Raw genomic sequence first — 16679 nt, forward strand, 5'->3', positions numbered from 1 at the left:
GGTAACCAAGCCACCTTGTCCCTTCCTGGCCATTAATTTTCTGTTCCACAAGTGCACATCTCCCACTTGCACGGGGGTCCAGCTCCTGTGGGAGATCACTGTATAAGCCAAGGATGGGCCAGGGTGAGGGCCAGTTACAACTTTCAGAAGGGGATGATGGGCACCAGCTACCAGGAGGCAGGAAAGGGCGAGGTTTCTCCCAAGAAGGATGTGTGCAGGTCCAGTGGGGGCTCGAGAAGTGCCTGTCTATGGGCTAAGAAGGCAGCAGGGAACAGGCCAGGTCAAGTAATAAGAGCACATGGAAAATACAGCCCAGCAAGTCCCTGGGCCAGAGAGAAGATGAATTCTGTCCTGGAGAGGGGAGCCCTGCCCATGTCAGGGAGAGCTGCCAGCTGCCCCCCTGGGCGGTAGAGGAGGCAGAAGTCACCTCTCATGCTCTTCCCTGTTCTCAGCTTAGTCCCTAGAGCAAAGCCCAAGCCCAGAATGACCTGGCCATCTCAGTGAGGCCATCTGGTTTTCTACAGCATTCCTGCCCTGATGGGACCTTCCCTGAAAGTCTCTATATGATCCCTCCCAGGTACTGTGACATCACCACCCCCAGCCTGGCAGTAGCTGCTCTTGAACTGAGGGACAGATAGCTGAGAGGACAAAAGGCCCCTTTCTTCCTTGCCTCTTCCCAGTCATCCATCCCATTCCACCAACTCCCAGCAAGACCCAGAAAAACAAGCCCTCGTGTCTCCTCTTCCTCCCCCTCCACCCACCCCCGCCCCCAAGAAACTTTTAAGTGTATCAGACACATCGACTGCATTAAACACGATGAATTTTTAAGGCATGAGTTGGCAGGGTTACCATGGCTGCCTTTGCCCTGAGGGGCACACTGCCGAGGATTGATTGAAATAAATAAAACAGATTTACAATTTTCATACTTGGGAAGCAGAGAGTTGGAAGGGAAGGGAGCAAGGGGGAGGGGCAAGACACATTGAAACTCGGGGGCTTTCGGAACCTCATAGGGGAGGCCTCTCCGTCCTCTCCCACCCTAGGGTTCTGCTAACCCAAAAGCTACTTGCTCTTTAAATTCCTGAAGGAGCCCAGCTATTGGGCCGGACATTGCAGACAGCATGTCCTCTCTGGTGGGAAGGGCTGTGGGCTTCTGCATTCTCTCCCCTCCATGTTAGGTTGCACACTGGGATTGGTGGGAGACCCCCAGCATCTCCTAGAACTCCCATGCCCCCTTGGGGTTGCGCAAGGGGCGTGGACATCCACTGCTAGCCAGTATAGAAAGGAAATGAGCCGTCCACTGGTGGGACTGGCTGAGGATAGAAGTGGAAGAAGGAGGCCCAGGCCAGAGGGAAGAGGGGAGATGGAATGACTTGATCCAGCCCTAAAGCCACTTGTGGGTGTAGGGAAGAGTCCACACCAACCAATGAGAGAAACCTTGAGCCAGCATTACCTGTCCAGTTATGTGCTAGGGCCCCCTGTCCAGGGCCGGCACTGGCCAGCATGGGAGCCCAGGCCTGACCCACCAAGGAGCTGAGTTTGCAGCAGGACCTGTCCAGCCTGTGGTACAGGAGAATCGGTCCTGCCTAAGTAGGAGACAGAGGTTCTAATGCCAGACAGCAGAGAAGCAGAGGCACAAAGAGCTAGATAGGGCAGCATTGGGGCCCCTCAGACCCCAAATCGAGAGTTTAGAGCAGTTTGAGGAAGCAGAAGGTACCTCGCTATATCTGGTGGAGCCAGTCTAACAGGAGGCTGCCAGTGCAGTCATCCAGACCCTGCTTCTCATGTGCCACTAACAAGACACCTCTCAAGGACTGGTTCCATCGATTGCACCAGGGACAGTGGGAGAGGGTCAGGGAGAACTAAAGAGCTGGGACATGCCCTCCCTCCTGGCCACAGTTGTGCTCCTACCAGCTGAGGCTTACGTTTTCTGTTTGTTGTGGGCCAGTTCGTGCTGAGAGGCAAGCGAGGGCTGGAGCAGAGCTGGACGGTATTAATAGCAACTGGAAAGGTTGCAGCAGGAGGTGGGCACTCCCAGCTCAGCACCGTCAGCTCCGCTCAGGAGACTTGAGTCGAGTCTCTTCCCCACAGGCCAGCTGTTCTGTGCTCTGCTAGGGGATTTCTTAGTGTGGTGACATTGTTTGGGACAGTAGAGAATGTCAAATGTCCAGGGGAAGATGATCACTCACCTCCGTTTCCCCTTAAACTCGGGTCCCTCTGGTGCCCTTCCCACACCTTGCTCTGTAATAGCCTGGGGTTGGCTTGCCAAAGGAGTAGGCCGTGCCCAGCACCCTGCAGGCCCACACTGTCTGGCCAGCTGGCACCCAGGCATTCCTGAGCTTAAGCCTCTCCCATCCGCCCAGGCTGAACGCTCACCCAGCATCCGCGCCATGGGTCAGAGGCCTCATCTGCTTCTGCCTCTTGTCATTCCCTAAAAAAAAGCCAGGCCTGAGGAAGGAGGGAGTGCAGGAGGGAGCGGGCAGCAGCAGGCACCGCCCCGTGTGTGGAATGGCTCCCTCCCCGGCCACCCTCAGGTCCTCGTGCAGTGTTGTAGCAATCGCAGTGTAGGCAGGGGTGGTGGGGTGTCAGCATACCTTTATTGGGTGGCAAAGCCAGAGGAGTCACAAATGGGAGTCAGCATGAGTGTCACGAGCAAATGGCCAAGGGACCAGTGAATGATTTGCTGACAGTGTGGATGGGGGAGGCCATGTTTGATCTTGGCGGTTTTGCTCATCCTGTTCTCGGAGCAGAGGAGTAGGGTCATGGGAAAAAGTCTCCCCTGAAGCCACATGGCAAAGTTGAGATTCCCCAGGCAAAGCCTGGTGGAATTCTTACCCTTCAAGGGCCCTGTGAACTTGGGCCTCTTCCCTTTAGGGCCCTCATTGCACTTTGGCGCCCCTGCTCCTTGCAGATAGTGCTGTGGAGGAGGCCCTTCCCAGCTTCTCCCACTGGGGGCTCCAGTTGTTCCCAGCACCTATACCTTCACACCCTGCCCTTCCCTGCCTCCAGGCACCCAGGGTGGTTCCATTGTGAAAGGATCTGTCCATAGTCCTCCCACTACCATGTGGAGTTCTTCATGCTCCACACAGGCCCCCAGGATGGCCCCTCAGCCTCAGGAGCCAAATGGCCAAGAGAAGCCCTTGGCTGGGCTGGGGATGTGGCTCTAGCGGTAGCGCGCTCGCCTGGCATGCGTGCGGCCCGGGTTCGATCCTCAGCACCACATACCAACAAAGATGATCCTCAGCACCACATACCAACAAAGATGTGCCTGCCAAAAATTAAAAAATAAATATCAAAATTCTCTCTCTCTCTCTTGCTCTAAAAAAAAAGAAGAAGAAGAAGAAGAAGAAGCCCTTGGCTGCAGAAGCAGCCCTTGCTCCCATGGAGAGTGGTGTCCATGTGGTAGCTCTTCTGCTCTGTGCAGAGCCCCAGAAATTGAGGGATAAAGCCACCAGGAGGTCTTATCCTCCAGACCAAGGTTTGACTTATGCTGAGTTGGCCTGTCAGGTACCTGGAGGAGAAGCAGCTTGTGACCCCTTTCCCTACAACCTGGGACGGAACAGAGAAGAGCAGTCCCTCTGCTGATTTACAGCCATGTGGCTGCAGGGTGACTGTCTAGTCTAGGGCCATCCAGAGGCATGAGGCCCCACAAGGCCAAAGAGTACTTGGCAAAGCAGCTTTTGTCGTGGGCTGTCACCAAGGCAAGCAGCAGTCCAGGCCTGGAGCTTGGTGCTTGGTGATGCTTACCAGTGTCAGTGTTGAAGACAGTGATAGAGGATCACAGCAGCTGGCAGGTGTGGGACAGCCACTTCCAGGCAGACATTGTCTCAGAGTGTCCCTGTCCCAGTAACGTCCAAGCCTTGGTGTTCTGAGACTGCCCCAAAGAAAGACATTTCTGTGAGCAAGACAGCACTGTCTCAGCTGGTAAGGGAAAGCGACAACCCCTCTCCTGGGTCCTAGAGAGTTCCGAGTGGGCACGTAGCTCCCCTGAGAACTCCTGGTGTGTGGCGGAGGAAGCAACCAGAAGCTGCTGCTCCCAGCTTGAAACCACACCTGGAACAATGGTCCAGGCTACAGCAGGCGGCCCAAAGGGAGAGGCAGCGCCATGACCCTCGGGGCTCCAGTCTGTGTGCAAGAGCCACAGCCCCATGGCACAGCTCGGACGAAGGCCCGCGGCTCCACTGCCAAGTGGGGAGCCCTTCCTGATGGTCGTGCCTCCTCCCTCCTGGCCACGGCTGTCCTCCTCCCCCCGGGTCAGGCTCAGCACATATGGATGTGCACCCTGTCCACCTCCAAGATGGGGCATGAGGTGCCCTGTGTCCTCATTCAGGTTCCCTCCCATCCCACCTCTCTGCCTTGTCCCCAAGCACTTTCCAGGCCATTGTCTCATGATGAATAGCACTTTAATGTGGGTATGAAAAAATATGGGCAAATGTATAATACTTGCAAGCTGTGTTCCATTATTGACGCTATGCTTGAGAGCCAGGCAGGCTGCTCAAGCCGGGCTGGGGCTCAACAGAGAAGTGATGACGCAGCAGCCCTGCGAGGCAGCCATCTGCCAGGCCTCTACCCAGCAGGGATGGGCACCAGAGAAACAGAGTGTTGAAGAGAAACTTGGGCTCTGAAGCTGGCTCTTCCAGCTCTGAATCTCCATTCCCCCTTCCCTGGTTAGCTTTGTGAGTGATGGTGTGGGTCCTTTCTGAACTTCAGACTCCTCTTCAGGGGGGTATTAATCCTATAACCTCTGTGCCTGCCCAGGTTGTGTGAGGAGTCAGCAAGAAGCCACAGGAGGGGCTCAGAAGCCAGGGCCAGGCACATGGAAACTGAGGCTGCCTGGGCAGATCCCGTCATGGATTTATGGTTGCAATGAAAAGTGGACCCCCCTTCTTCCTTCCCCACTTCTTGACCCCAGAGTAGATACTGGCATCCTGCTGTGACCTCAGAGCTCTCCAAGACAGGGTCCAGCTGAAGGACCCAGATTCAGCCTCCCCTCTGCCCTGGGCACCCAGGACAGGGCCGTGTACCTGGTGATGACCCAGAACAGAATAGGAGCTGCTGTTCCCGGCCATCACTGCCTGGCTGGGTCCCGGGAGGTTCACATGGCACGTGTCGTCTATTCACGATGCCCTGACTTAGCTAAAACCGTCACTATTATTCCTCTCCTTGAGGTTTTGTGAATGCAGCCTGGGAGATTCCGTGTCCCCAAACCAAGAATGTCTTTGGGTGAAGCAAGTTTGGCCCCCATCTTTGCTCTCTTCCCCTTGCCACAGCCACAGGACTGGCACTGCCAGAAACAGAGCCCTGGGAGCCATGACCCCCAAGGAGCCCTTCCTGGTTCTGCCCAGCACCCTCCTGGGGCCAGGGTAGCAGCGAATGTCCAGAGCATGCTGGAGGGCTCCCCAGCACTGTGCGCTCTGGTGCCTGTTCCTAGCTCTCCCTCCCCTCTGCAGTCTTGTCTCCAGCGGGGGACTCCTGACAAGGAGGTGCTGATTGGAGTGTGGATAGCGTGCCCCAAAGGGCCACATGTTAAAGACTTGGTCCTCGGAGTGGTGCTGCTGGGAGTTGCTATGAGCCTTCAGGAGGTGGGGCCTTCTGGGAGGTTCTTAGGTCACTGGGGACATGACCTTGAAGGGGATTGTGAGACTTCTCTCCTCAGTGCCTCTGCTTTCTGCCTTCTCATGTAAGTGGTCTGCTCCACTATGTGCTCCCACCATGATATGCCCCCCTCACCAGAGGCCCTGGCCTGGTGGGCATGAGGGCGAAAGTGTGATATCAGGGCAGTGTGCAGGAACTTGACAGAGGTGAGCAGAGAGAACATGCTGGAATGGAGTCTAGCATGAAGACTCTAAGCAAGATGAGCAAGGTCCCTTTGTTCAGTGACACCTAACAGTGATGATGGAGTGGCTGTCGGACACCAGGCCCTCTTGGTTTGAGGCTCACGCGGGTCACAGACAAGGCCCTGCCTTTGCAACTCATATTCTAGTGAGTGAGACAGGAACCCAGCAAACAAGGACACCAACATGACGTAGTGATTGACACTCTGAAAGACATTGGTCCCATTCTTAGAAGGGGCTGGTGGGAGGACAGGGCACATCAGAGTGGCCTCCCCAGGACCCAGGGTGGAGCTGAGACCCTGGTCACAGTAGGGAGCCAGCCATGGGCCAGACCATGGGAGAGCCTTTTTGCACAGCAGGCAAAGTGAGACCCGGAACAGAAGAAAAGCCCGAGAGGCTGGGACATCCCTAGTGAAGGACAGGACGAGCCGGGCTCTGTGTTAGATCCAGGAGGAAGCCCCTGACGAGGCTAGAGCAAGGGTGGGCCTGGCATCCCATAGGATGGCCCCAGCTGGTGTGGGGAGGGTGAGAGGAATAGCAGGAGAGAGACCCAGCAAGACGTGGCTGGCAGTTGCCCTGGTGCGATGGTAGCTAAGATGGGACCAGGAGGCCGAGGCAGGAGGTGCTCTGAAGGTGAGGCTCCTGGACCTAATGGCCTGATGACGGGGCTGGGTGAGGGAGGAAGGCTCCTTGGTTTGGGCTTGAGCAGCTGAGTGAGCAGTGACGTCGTTACTGAGACAGGAAGGGAGTGTCCAGGGACACCAGGAATGGGGTTGTGGTCCTACAAAGTTTGAAATGCCTTGTAGATGGCTGAGCAGGGCCATCCCCCTGACAAGTGCTGTCCCACCCAGAGCTCAGCAGGGCTGGGGCCAGGGCAGCCCTGATCGCCAGGCAACTCCGAACATATCCAGAATCCCATCAGGACCACTGGGAGATGCAGACCAGAGGCGAGCAGAGGGACACCCCAGCCTCAGAGGAAGGGGCGCAGTCAGGCGAGAGGAAAACCAGGAGAGGGTAGTGTCACCAGCAACAAAAGAAAAGTGTTTCCGGAAAACATCCCTGATCTGTAACGTGTCCCTTTCCCTAGGTTCTCTGGGACACCAGGAGACCTTGGCACCCGCCTCTCCTCACCAATCCTCTTGTCCCTCCTCCCCTCAGAAACTCAGGACTCATCCTCACATGAGAGGCCACCCCTGCCCTCCAGCTGCTGCAGGTCCCTGCTGGGCTGGGCCAGCCTGAGGTTCCTGGAGAGCGCTGCCTGGCAGCAGCTCAGCTGCTAGCCTCTGTCATGGAGACGGTAGCAGCTGCAGGCGACGGGCATTTGCGACCATTTGTCAGAACACTCCCCTTCCACCCCGGCCTGCCCTTCTGGAACATTTCTGTCCCACAGCCTTGGAGACAGGACTCGTCTAGGGGTGGGAGCATGAAGAGGGGACAGGAAGTACTGTCCCAAGTCGTAAGGAAGGAGGCCGGCTGTCACCTCCACACTGGGGGCCCTGGCCCCTGTGTGCCCATGCTGAACACTGGCATCTCACATGACATGTCTGACCACTAAGTATTTCCCCCACTTTACAGGCAAGCATTGCCCCACTTAAAAGTTGACATTGCTGCGCAGAGACATTGAGGTCACACAGCTGGTGGCTGGAGCCATCAGGCTCCAAAGCCTGTACCCACCCCCTAGAGCTAGGAGAGCCACCCAGGCCAGTGTGTGAGTCAGAGATGAAGTGGCCCCTGGTCCATTTGTCCACTTCCCCCCCACCCCCACACCACCCAGCTCCTCTGTGCCTCCTCAGCCTTGGTTGGGTTTCTCTCATGGTCTCTTGCCCAAGCCTGTGGCTTCCAGCTGGGGCTAGGCTGCCGACGGCCTGCCCACTGTTTGCTCTTCGTGCTTTGTCCTCTCCATTACCAAATGCTCGGGGACTTTTCCCGGTTTGGGGGTGGGGCTGAATCTTCTCCAGCCTGGTCCCAAAGCCATGGCTGGTATTCAGAGGGAACAGGAAACCAGTTCCTGATAATGCTCCCAGAGCTCCAGATGAGCTGACTGCCTGGGAGGAAGTGGACATGTTTCGGGCATGTTGCCTCAAAATGTGGTTCTTGTTGTTCGGCACGCAGGACCCTGAGGCCTTAACCCCTTGTCTGGTGTCTGGTGTGTGGTGTTGCTATCCTGGGGCAGTGACTAGGAGTCAGGCAGATGATGACAGCACCAGATGGGAGACTGTGAGGGCAAGGCCATGGGCCATCAGTCCACACCAACAAAAAACACCATGCCACCCACCCACCCTCTCTCCAGCCCTTTCCCAGGCCTGCCCCCCCTTCACCCAGCTGGGAATCTATTACCCAGGTAACCTTGAAGTGCTCTTCCCTCAAGGCTGGGCCTCTGAGAGCACGTGGCCCGATGAACAGGTCAACAGGCTTCCTCTGAGTCTGTCCTCAAGACCCCCTTGTCCACTGTTGACATCCCCTTGCCTCAGGACCTGGAGAACCTGCTGTGCTTCACTCCCTGGGTTCTTCTTTTATACCATGGAGGCTGTTTTCCACCAAGCCCAGTCCCACCCCCAGGACTCAGAGGAGAAACGTGGCCTGTGGCACCAGTGGAGCCAGGGCTGGTCCCCCTCGTGCTGCCACCTTGGCAAAGCCACTTCACTTCCCTGTTCCAGGTTCTTCATCTGGACCCTGAAGATAAAGCTGTCATCAGGGCCCATTCAGCCCACAGGTCCTACCAGGCCCCTGCATCTGCAGCTGTCCCCCCTGCAGGGGATGCAGCATGAGCAGCACAGACCCCTGACCTCAGGGGCTTTTGTGAGGGGACAGTAACAGTGACCCATGTGGGAAGAAGTTCTCAGATGAAGATGAGATCTGTCCAGGCAGAAAAGGAGGCTTAGGGCTTTGGGTGTAGCTCAGTAGTAGAGCACTCGCCTAGCATGTGCAAGGTGCTGGGCTCAATCCCCAGCACTGCAAAAACAAGAGTAAGAATGCTAGCAGCCATGGTAGCTCACGCCTGTGATCCCAGAGGCTCAGGAGGCTGAAGCAAGAGGATCACAAGTTCAAAGCCTGGGCAACCTAGTGAAACTGTCTCAAAATTTTAAAAAGGCTGGGAATGTGGCTAATTGGTAGTAGCACCCCTAGGAGGAGGCTCCCCAGGTTGAGGCCCAGAGGCATCCAGGGTGACCTAAGCATAAGTGCTGCTCTCCCTGTTTTCCAGGCAGCTCTGTCTCCTGTTGAATGCAGAAAACATCTTCCACTCAATGGCGGACATCCTACTCCGGGAGGAGGATCTCAAGTTCGCCTCTACCATGGTGCACACCCTCAACACCATCCTGCTCACCTCCACCGAACTCTTCCAGCTAAGAAATCAGCTCAAGGACCTGAAGACTCTGGTACTCTACGCCCATGGGCTCTGACTCCTGGTTTAGGCCATGTGCAAACAGGCACCCAGTGTTCCCCTCAGCCTGGCCCAAGAGGAAACAGAGATGAAGTCAAGGTCTTCCCTGGTCCAGGGTAGAATGTGGAGGGTAAACAGCCAGCCATGGAGTGAGTCACACACTGCTGAGGTTTCTGCCCGCAGAAGGCTCCATGCCCTGTGCAAGGTCCATGTGCCCTGCCTGACCCACCAGCGGCCCTGACTTCTCTACTCACTGACCCCACTCCCCCTGGTAGCACAGCTCTCCTGGCTCAGGGCCCACCTGCTGGGCAAGGCCACCTCTTAGGTCAGGCTTCTGGATCAGAGACCTGTGGGGGAACTAGGGCTTAATTGTTCTCCCCCTTCTCCTTGCCCTGGCCCCTCTCCCAAAGCTGGACACATTCTGTCTCATAAAAGACCTTTACAGGGTGTCATGTTGCTGCCTGCACAGTCCTTTGGTTGAGGACACCCAAGGGCTGGTCAGAGAAAAGAGGGAGGTACTTGTGCGAGACGGGGAGAGACAGCCATCAGGCCCCTCTTATCCCAGCTGAGGGAGGGAGTAGGCTGCAGAGGCCACCAGGGGCTGGCACTGTCCTTGATGCCGGAGTTCCAGGGGTTTATTCCCCAATCTGGGCTTGGGTCACCTCCCCTCTGCTCCCGTGCCCAGCTCAGTCCCTGTGGATCCTGCCTTTACCCGCCTCCCAGGAGTCGCAAGGACATCTAAGCCCATATCTGAGGGCATCTGGGGCCAAGGAGCTCAGAATGATCCAGGCCACAGCCCTGCCTTCCTCCTGTGGTTCCTTCCATACATTTACAGAGGGCTTAAGAATTTTTCTTAGCGGTAGGGACTCCTCCAAGTGTGGGCTTCTGGGCTGGTGTCCGATGAAGGCCAAGCATACAAGGTAGGCTGCCAGAGGGGAGGAAATGGCATTGGTGACAGAGAGGAGGACCCAGCCAGCATCTCCTAGCCCCAGGGGAAGCTTCTTCTTGGCCCACACCTCCCAGCCTCCCAGACTCCAGGACCACAGAGTTCTGGGGAGGACAATGACTGTTATTTTGCCAGGGGCAGAAACGCCAGCACAAAGGGTAGGCTCGCTCCGACCAGGCCCTCATGCCACCACGTGGCTCTGTGGGGCTGGGAGGTAATGACAGGGTCTGAGGAGGAGCTGTCAGCGTTTCCTTTGTGACAGCTTGTTCCCAGCTGGGCTGCCAAACAGCTAGGGTGCTGAGTTGGCACCCTGGCTGCTCCCAAGGGCCCCCAGTTCTCAGGCCCTTCCAGGTCCTTCTCTCTGCAGGTCCACCTGGAGTGGAAGGGCAGGGCCTCCTAACTGCTGCAGCTCTCTCCCCAGGAGAGCCAGAACCTCTTCTGCTGCCTGTACCGCTCCTGGTGCCACAACCCAGTCACCACGGTGTCCCTCTGCTTCCTTACCCAGAACTACCGGCACGCCTATGACCTCATCCAGAAGTTGTATCCTTTCTCACACTTCGGTTTGGTAACCGGCTGAGAGATAGGAGGGGGCCTGCCATACTCCTGCCCCGCCCTCCCCTCTGACTCCAGGGCTGGGCCACCTGGGCCACCCCACCAGGGGCACCGTGAGGGACGTGTTGGAGAATGCTGTTTGCAGCAAACGGCCATCTCAGAGCCGCCTTCACATCACAGCTAGCACCATTTTTGTGCAGGCTGAGAGGATGGGCAAGCCCTGGGAGTAAGACCACGCCAGGCTGCCGCAGGAAAGCCTAGGTGGGGTCTTCAAGTTGAGCTCTGCTGTTGGGACCTTCCAAGGCCACAGAGCCAGGGCCTGGGAAGCTCTGCGGATGACCCAGTGAGAGAAAACAGGCTGGACAGGAAGCTTCAAGAGGGGGAGCCCGCACACACCTCAGTACCTGCCTTACTGAAGACCTCCATGGCCACGGCCAGATTTTCTTTAATGCTGAAAAGCAAACTAACCTCTAGTACGAGCCTGAGGTGTGAACGTGGATCAGAGCTTTATTTAGGAGGCAAGAGCTAGGGGAGGAAGGAGGGACGTGAGGTGCTTCAGCGGAAGTCAGATGTGGCTGTGACTGGCTCCCTTCAGGGTGTCTTCTCTCCTTCCACAACCTGAACTTTCTCCTCTTGGCCACTTGTGTGACCTAGAGACAGGGAAGCCACTGCCCAGCTTCACTGCTTGCTAGAGCCCTGACATTGGCCTGTGGTGGGCTGTCCTCTCCGAAACATGGGCCTTTCCTGCCCAGCCCTCCCTCTGCAGACTGCAGGACCATGATAAAGAGCCTCTCCAGGCCCAGTACCACTCCTGGTGCCTCAACCCAGTCACAGGGGCAAAGAGAAGAGAGCTGCCCGAGGGGAACCCGAGCACCCACACAGGAGGAACAGACAGGCAAAGAGAATAGAAGTGTCCTTTGTATGCCAGATTATGGCTAGCAAGAGCCAGGCTCTGCCCAGGAAACCAGGGCCAAGTGGGAGGGATGCATGGAGCTCTGAGCTGGGGCTCAAGCCCCTGCGGTCCAGCCTCTGCCGGCTCTTGGGAAGGTATGGCCAGCCTGGCCCAACTCTACAGCTATGCTGGCCCACTGGGAAGATTTTCCTTGACTGTTCACCAGTGGGGACCTGGAGGTCACAGTGGACTTCCTCACCGAGGTGGACAAACTGGTGCAGCTGATTGAGTGTCCCATCTTCACATGTAAGGCTCCTCACTCTGTCACTTTCGCTAGCTGGCCTGGAGTAGGTGGGGTGGAGCCAAGCCCAGAGACAGACTCTTGGCTTAGTCTGCGGAGGGAGGATCATCCTAGGGATGCTTCTGGAATGTCAAGAATGTAAGGCTGTGTATGACCAGGCTGAAAGGCCAGCTGGAGCAGGACTGGGGCACATGGAGTTAGAATTTGGTCCTGCCTCTCTTCAAGGTGGGTCTCATGGACATGGTCCAGTGCTTACACAAACCCACCTGAAGGTTAATATCAGGCCGTGACCCAGGGCTGTCCCCAGCCACCCATCCCTATAGCATGCTGCCCTCCGCTCTGCATTTCTATAGTTGTGGGGTACCCAGGCAACCCTGCCAGTTTTCCTCTTTGCCCAGGAGCCATGCCCTCCTCCCTGAAAGAAGAGATGGCTGTAGTAGGAGCCAACGGGCAGGAGCTGCCTGCCGAGTAACACCCCAGCTAGATGTGCTAAAGTGGCAGCGGGCGGGGTAAGCACAGCTCTTGGCACCTCAACACAGGCATTGCCTACTCCCCGAAGCAGGCCACACTCTGAGTGACACACATGTGGTAGAGAAGCCAAGGGCAGCCCTGCCAGTGGCCACCTTCCAGGCCAGGCTGCCTGGGCCCCCAGCACTCTGGCAGCACCTCTGGTCCACCCAGCCTAAGCCATCAGCCCTCATTCTGGAGCCCAAAGCAAATGCAGGGGCTCAGGGCTTCCTCTTTTCCATTCAGAGAGCCAGCTTCTCAAAGCAGCAGGTCCAGTGACCCAGGTCCTAGAACAAGAAGGAGACCTGTTGTCAGCAGAGTGCCCTGCAGCTGTGTCCCAAGTGGGCCCTGGCCTGACATCTCACTTCCTGAGGGTTCCTTGTGGCAGACCTGTATCTGAGGTCAGGTCCAGGCTAACCCTGGAGAAGCCATCAGCTTCCACTCCTCAGCCAAGGACCTCTGTGGGCAAGGCATTGACAGCAGAGACACAAGCCTGGTTTTGACCCGCACCCATCCCAGCTGAGTGGCCTGGACCCTGCTGGTGGGTGGCTGGCTCTGACACAAGGCAGTCCCAGCTTCCCCGACTCCCAATGGAGGAAATGACTCAAAACTGTCCCTTGCTTCTCTAAAGCCATGTGGATAGTAAACAGGTTTCCTCTGTTGATCACCAGTCAACACAGAGGACTCCTATGACTCTGACAGGTGTGGGAATTCCTCCCCACCAGCAAGCAAGCAACATGAAGCAGACACCAGCCAGACATCCGACCAATCCAATTCAGTTCTGAAACTGCCTGAAGACAGCATCAGATCTCAGATTCCCAAAACTGATCCCCTTCACTTCAGATGCTAGTCACAAGCCCCAGGTTGCTTTCATTGTGCTTCTGACCAACTGGCTACAGTGCAGCCTTGGGTTCGGTTAATTTGTTGGAGCATCTCACAGAACTTGGGGAAACATGTTTGCCAGTTACTCCTAAAAGGTATTCCAAGAGACACAGATGAGGAGCCACGTGGGGTGAGGTGTAGGAAGGCTGTGCCACCCTGCAGATACTTTTGTACATCCCACTATCCAGAAGCCCTTGGAACCCAGTCCTTTGGGATTTTATGGAGGTTTCATCACTTAGCCATGCTTGATTAAATCACTGGCCGCTAGTGATCGGCTCGACCCTTAGTCCTCTCCACTCCTGCCTTTCAGGTGATCAGCCCCATCCTAAAGCTACCAAGGGCCTGTCTGCCATCAGGTGCCTCATTAGCATTCAGAAGGAAGTGTGTGCCAGGACACTGGGATGAATACCAAATGTGTATTTCACAATATCAATAGACCAGGCCTGGGGACAATTGTCAGGTCACCATTTATGACTTCTTCCTGGAAGGACTGTGGGAGGCCTCTCTCCTACTTCCTGGCTCCAAGGACTGGCTGTTTAGTCTCCCAGCGTCCCACCAGCCTGCTTCTAGGTAGGCATGGCCACTCCAAAAAGATGTGGCTTGTCCACAGAGCGTGCCTGAGATGGAGTTCAGAGACACAGAAAGGAGAAGCCAGTGATCCTCCTGCACAGGCTCAGAGGAGAGCAGCAAAGGCCTGCTTCCAGGCCAGTCTCCCCTTTGGGCCTTAGGGAAGCTGGAACTGCCTTGGAATGCAGCAGGCCAGCGGTGGGCACCCCAGGTCAGAATGGGTGCTGGGCAGGGACCTCTGGGAGGTCGTAGCAGCCTGTTTCTGAGTTAGATATCCAGAAGCACCTCCCAGACACTGCAGGCTTGGCATGTGCCTTGCTACACACAAAAGCTTTTTCCCATCCTGCCCTCCCTTAAAGCTGTCCTAATCCACTGTCTTTCTTTCCAGCTCGCCCTATTTATAGCTCACGTGCTGGCACGTGCAGAACTGACTGGGGAATCTGTTACTCTGCAAGCCCCCGACCTCTTATTACCAGGGAGGCAGCTGAGCACAGGGACGGGGGGAACAAGCAGCAGGTTTGGGGGTCCTCAGACCAAGGGGAATGCTGAAAAGATGAGACCAGCAGGTGGACAGGTGGGAAGAGAAATGAAATCACAGAAATGGCTAAGGCACTTCCGGAGGAGGGGGCAGGCCTGGCTGGCTGTGGAGGAGCCCCTGTCTAGATCTATGCCACAACTGCTCAGCCAGCCCCTGCAGGCTGAGTCCATAGTACCCAGGGTGGCCCTCTCCCAGCCAGGCTGGGCAGGGGATCTGGGTCGCATGTATTTCAGTTTCATAGTAGCTCCAGGATCCCTCACCTCTGACCCCTGGCCTCTGCCCTCTTCCCTGCCACAGATCTGCGCCTGCAGCTGCTGGACGTGAAAAACAACCCATACCTGATCAAGGCTCTATATGGCCTGCTCATGCTGCTGCCCCAGAGCAGTGCCTTCCAGTTGCTTTCTCATCGACTCCAGTGTGTGCCCAACCCTGAGCTGCTGCAGACCGAGTGAGTGCTGGGCCAGGGGCACTGCCCTCAGCATCCATGATCGCTCCAGGGGGGAGATACACAAGGGACCGCCTAATCTCCCTGCCTCAACACCCACCCCTTTGTCACTATGGCCCCATCCACCCACAGCCACTTGCCCTTAGCCCCTAGGTCCTGCAGAGCCCCAGGCTGGGGGTTTCTGGCTGTATTCACAAGGTGAACAAGCAGCAGGGTCTTCTCCATGCGGGGGTGGGGGCACTTAGTGAGACCAGGACTCAGTCTAGGAACTGAGAGTCACCGAGTAGAAGCCCCTGGAGAAGAGCTCCAGGGTAGGGGAATGAGACAGATAGTGCAGATGGCAATCAGACCAGGAAGCCAGAGAGAGCCCAGTGGTGGGCACCCCCTTGGCCTCAGACAGCCATGCCAACCCATCTGCAACACAGACTCAGACCTGGGACACAGAGACCCCAGCATCACTGGGACCTTCCCGGCAACATACCTGGTGGGACGGGAGGCGAGGATGCACCCATGGCTACCCTGCTGGGGTCCTGCCTGCAGGAAGAGTAGGTCTCTGAGAGGCCCAGAATGGCATCCTCTGGGCAGGGGGGTCCACGCTCCCACCCTGAACCCACTGCTGGCCCTGGCCCCAGAGCCTCTTGGGCTGTGTCTATATTTGGTAACCCTTGGAGGCTTTGCCTCATCCACAGGCATTTGGCATCCGAGATGGAAAATTTCACTTGTCAGGTCACCATGGAAACAAGCAGAGCCACTGAGAAGATTTACGCTGACTGGAGCGCACCCAGCTTGCATCAGATGCCCTGTGTGTCTAGAATCCCCCTCGGCTGTGCAAGCCACTCTGCAGGCCCGGCGCCTTGCTCCAGCAAAAGACTTTGGGCATTTGCCCTTGGGGTGGACATAGGCAGCCTTGGGGTGGACCTGCCAGACTCAGACCTTGACCAAAGTCCTTATGCCCTCAGGACCACTGGGCTGTTTCCTGCCACCTTGCCCCAGAGCCTGGCCTCCCCAGAAGCCACGTGGTTGACACCTGATAGGTCTCCCAGATGAGGCCCAGATCCTGCCTTCTCCTGCCCCTTTCTCCATACAGCGGCTTTCTAGGTGACAGGCTAGGTCTTCTGCTGCTGCCATCCCGTAGCTCAGGGTACCACCCAGGTGATCTCCAAGAGCCAACATTCAGTGTTCTGAGTGTTCCAGGGGAACAGGGAGGCAGAGGTGGGGTTGGGTTTGCATGCAGATCCCCCCGATCAGAGCACCTCCAGCCCAGGGACTTGGAGAGAGGCCCAGAAGCCACACAGCACCTCGCCAGCCTGACCTCTGCATTGCGTTTTTAATGTCCTGTAGGTGTTAGGGCTCCCAGAAGGTACCTAGGAGGGGAAGGAATAGAATGAAGGAAGGAAGAAGGAGGGAGAGCTCCTTCCTTTGACCACGGGTTTCCCCTGGGGGAATTTGCCTTCCTGGTGGCCCCTGGGCCAGGCTATAAGCCCTGCACTACCCTCAGCCACTCCAAGAACTCTGCATACTGCCTCTTGTCTTGGGAGGAGAGTGAAGGCCCTCAGTGCTCAGACCCTTCCCCATTCTCCCCAATCCAGGTACAACAAGTTTGCAGAGGGAAGCTGGAAAAAAATGAGTAGTTCTTCAAACTCTCCTATGGTCTGAGTCAAGAAAGTCTTGAGCAAAGGGGTTGAATTCTCTGATTCTGCGAGTCAGTAGATGACACAGTCCTCAACTAGGATCCCGTCTGAACTATAGCATAGAATGTGTCTCTGTGGCCTCAGACAAGCCCCATACCCTTTTTGGAATACTGGTTTCTTCATAAGTAAATGAACATTTGTAATA

The 16679-nt window shown here is 56.5% G+C and overlaps 1 protein-coding gene across 2 annotated transcripts in view; it reads left to right on the forward strand.

Annotated features, from left to right (window-relative positions):
- Vac14 (VAC14 component of PIKFYVE complex) overlaps positions 1-16679 on the forward strand; it is a 101857-nt gene that overhangs the window by 81507 nt on the left and 3671 nt on the right. The window contains exons 15-18 of one of the 2 annotated variants that reach the window (XM_026399290.2): positions 9034-9208; positions 10581-10699; positions 11830-11909; positions 14696-14846. In XM_026399290.2, coding sequence (XP_026255075.2) covers positions 9034-9208; positions 10581-10699; positions 11830-11909; positions 14696-14846 — 525 coding nt within the window. The remainder of the gene's footprint in view (positions 1-9033; positions 9209-10580; positions 10700-11829; positions 11910-14695; positions 14847-16679) is intronic. The other variant, XM_026399291.2, reaches the window with a different exon arrangement.

This window comes from Urocitellus parryii, chromosome 15, assembly GCF_045843805.1.
Source record: "Urocitellus parryii isolate mUroPar1 chromosome 15, mUroPar1.hap1, whole genome shotgun sequence".
In the NCBI taxonomy this organism is placed as follows: domain Eukaryota; kingdom Metazoa; phylum Chordata; class Mammalia; order Rodentia; family Sciuridae; genus Urocitellus; species Urocitellus parryii.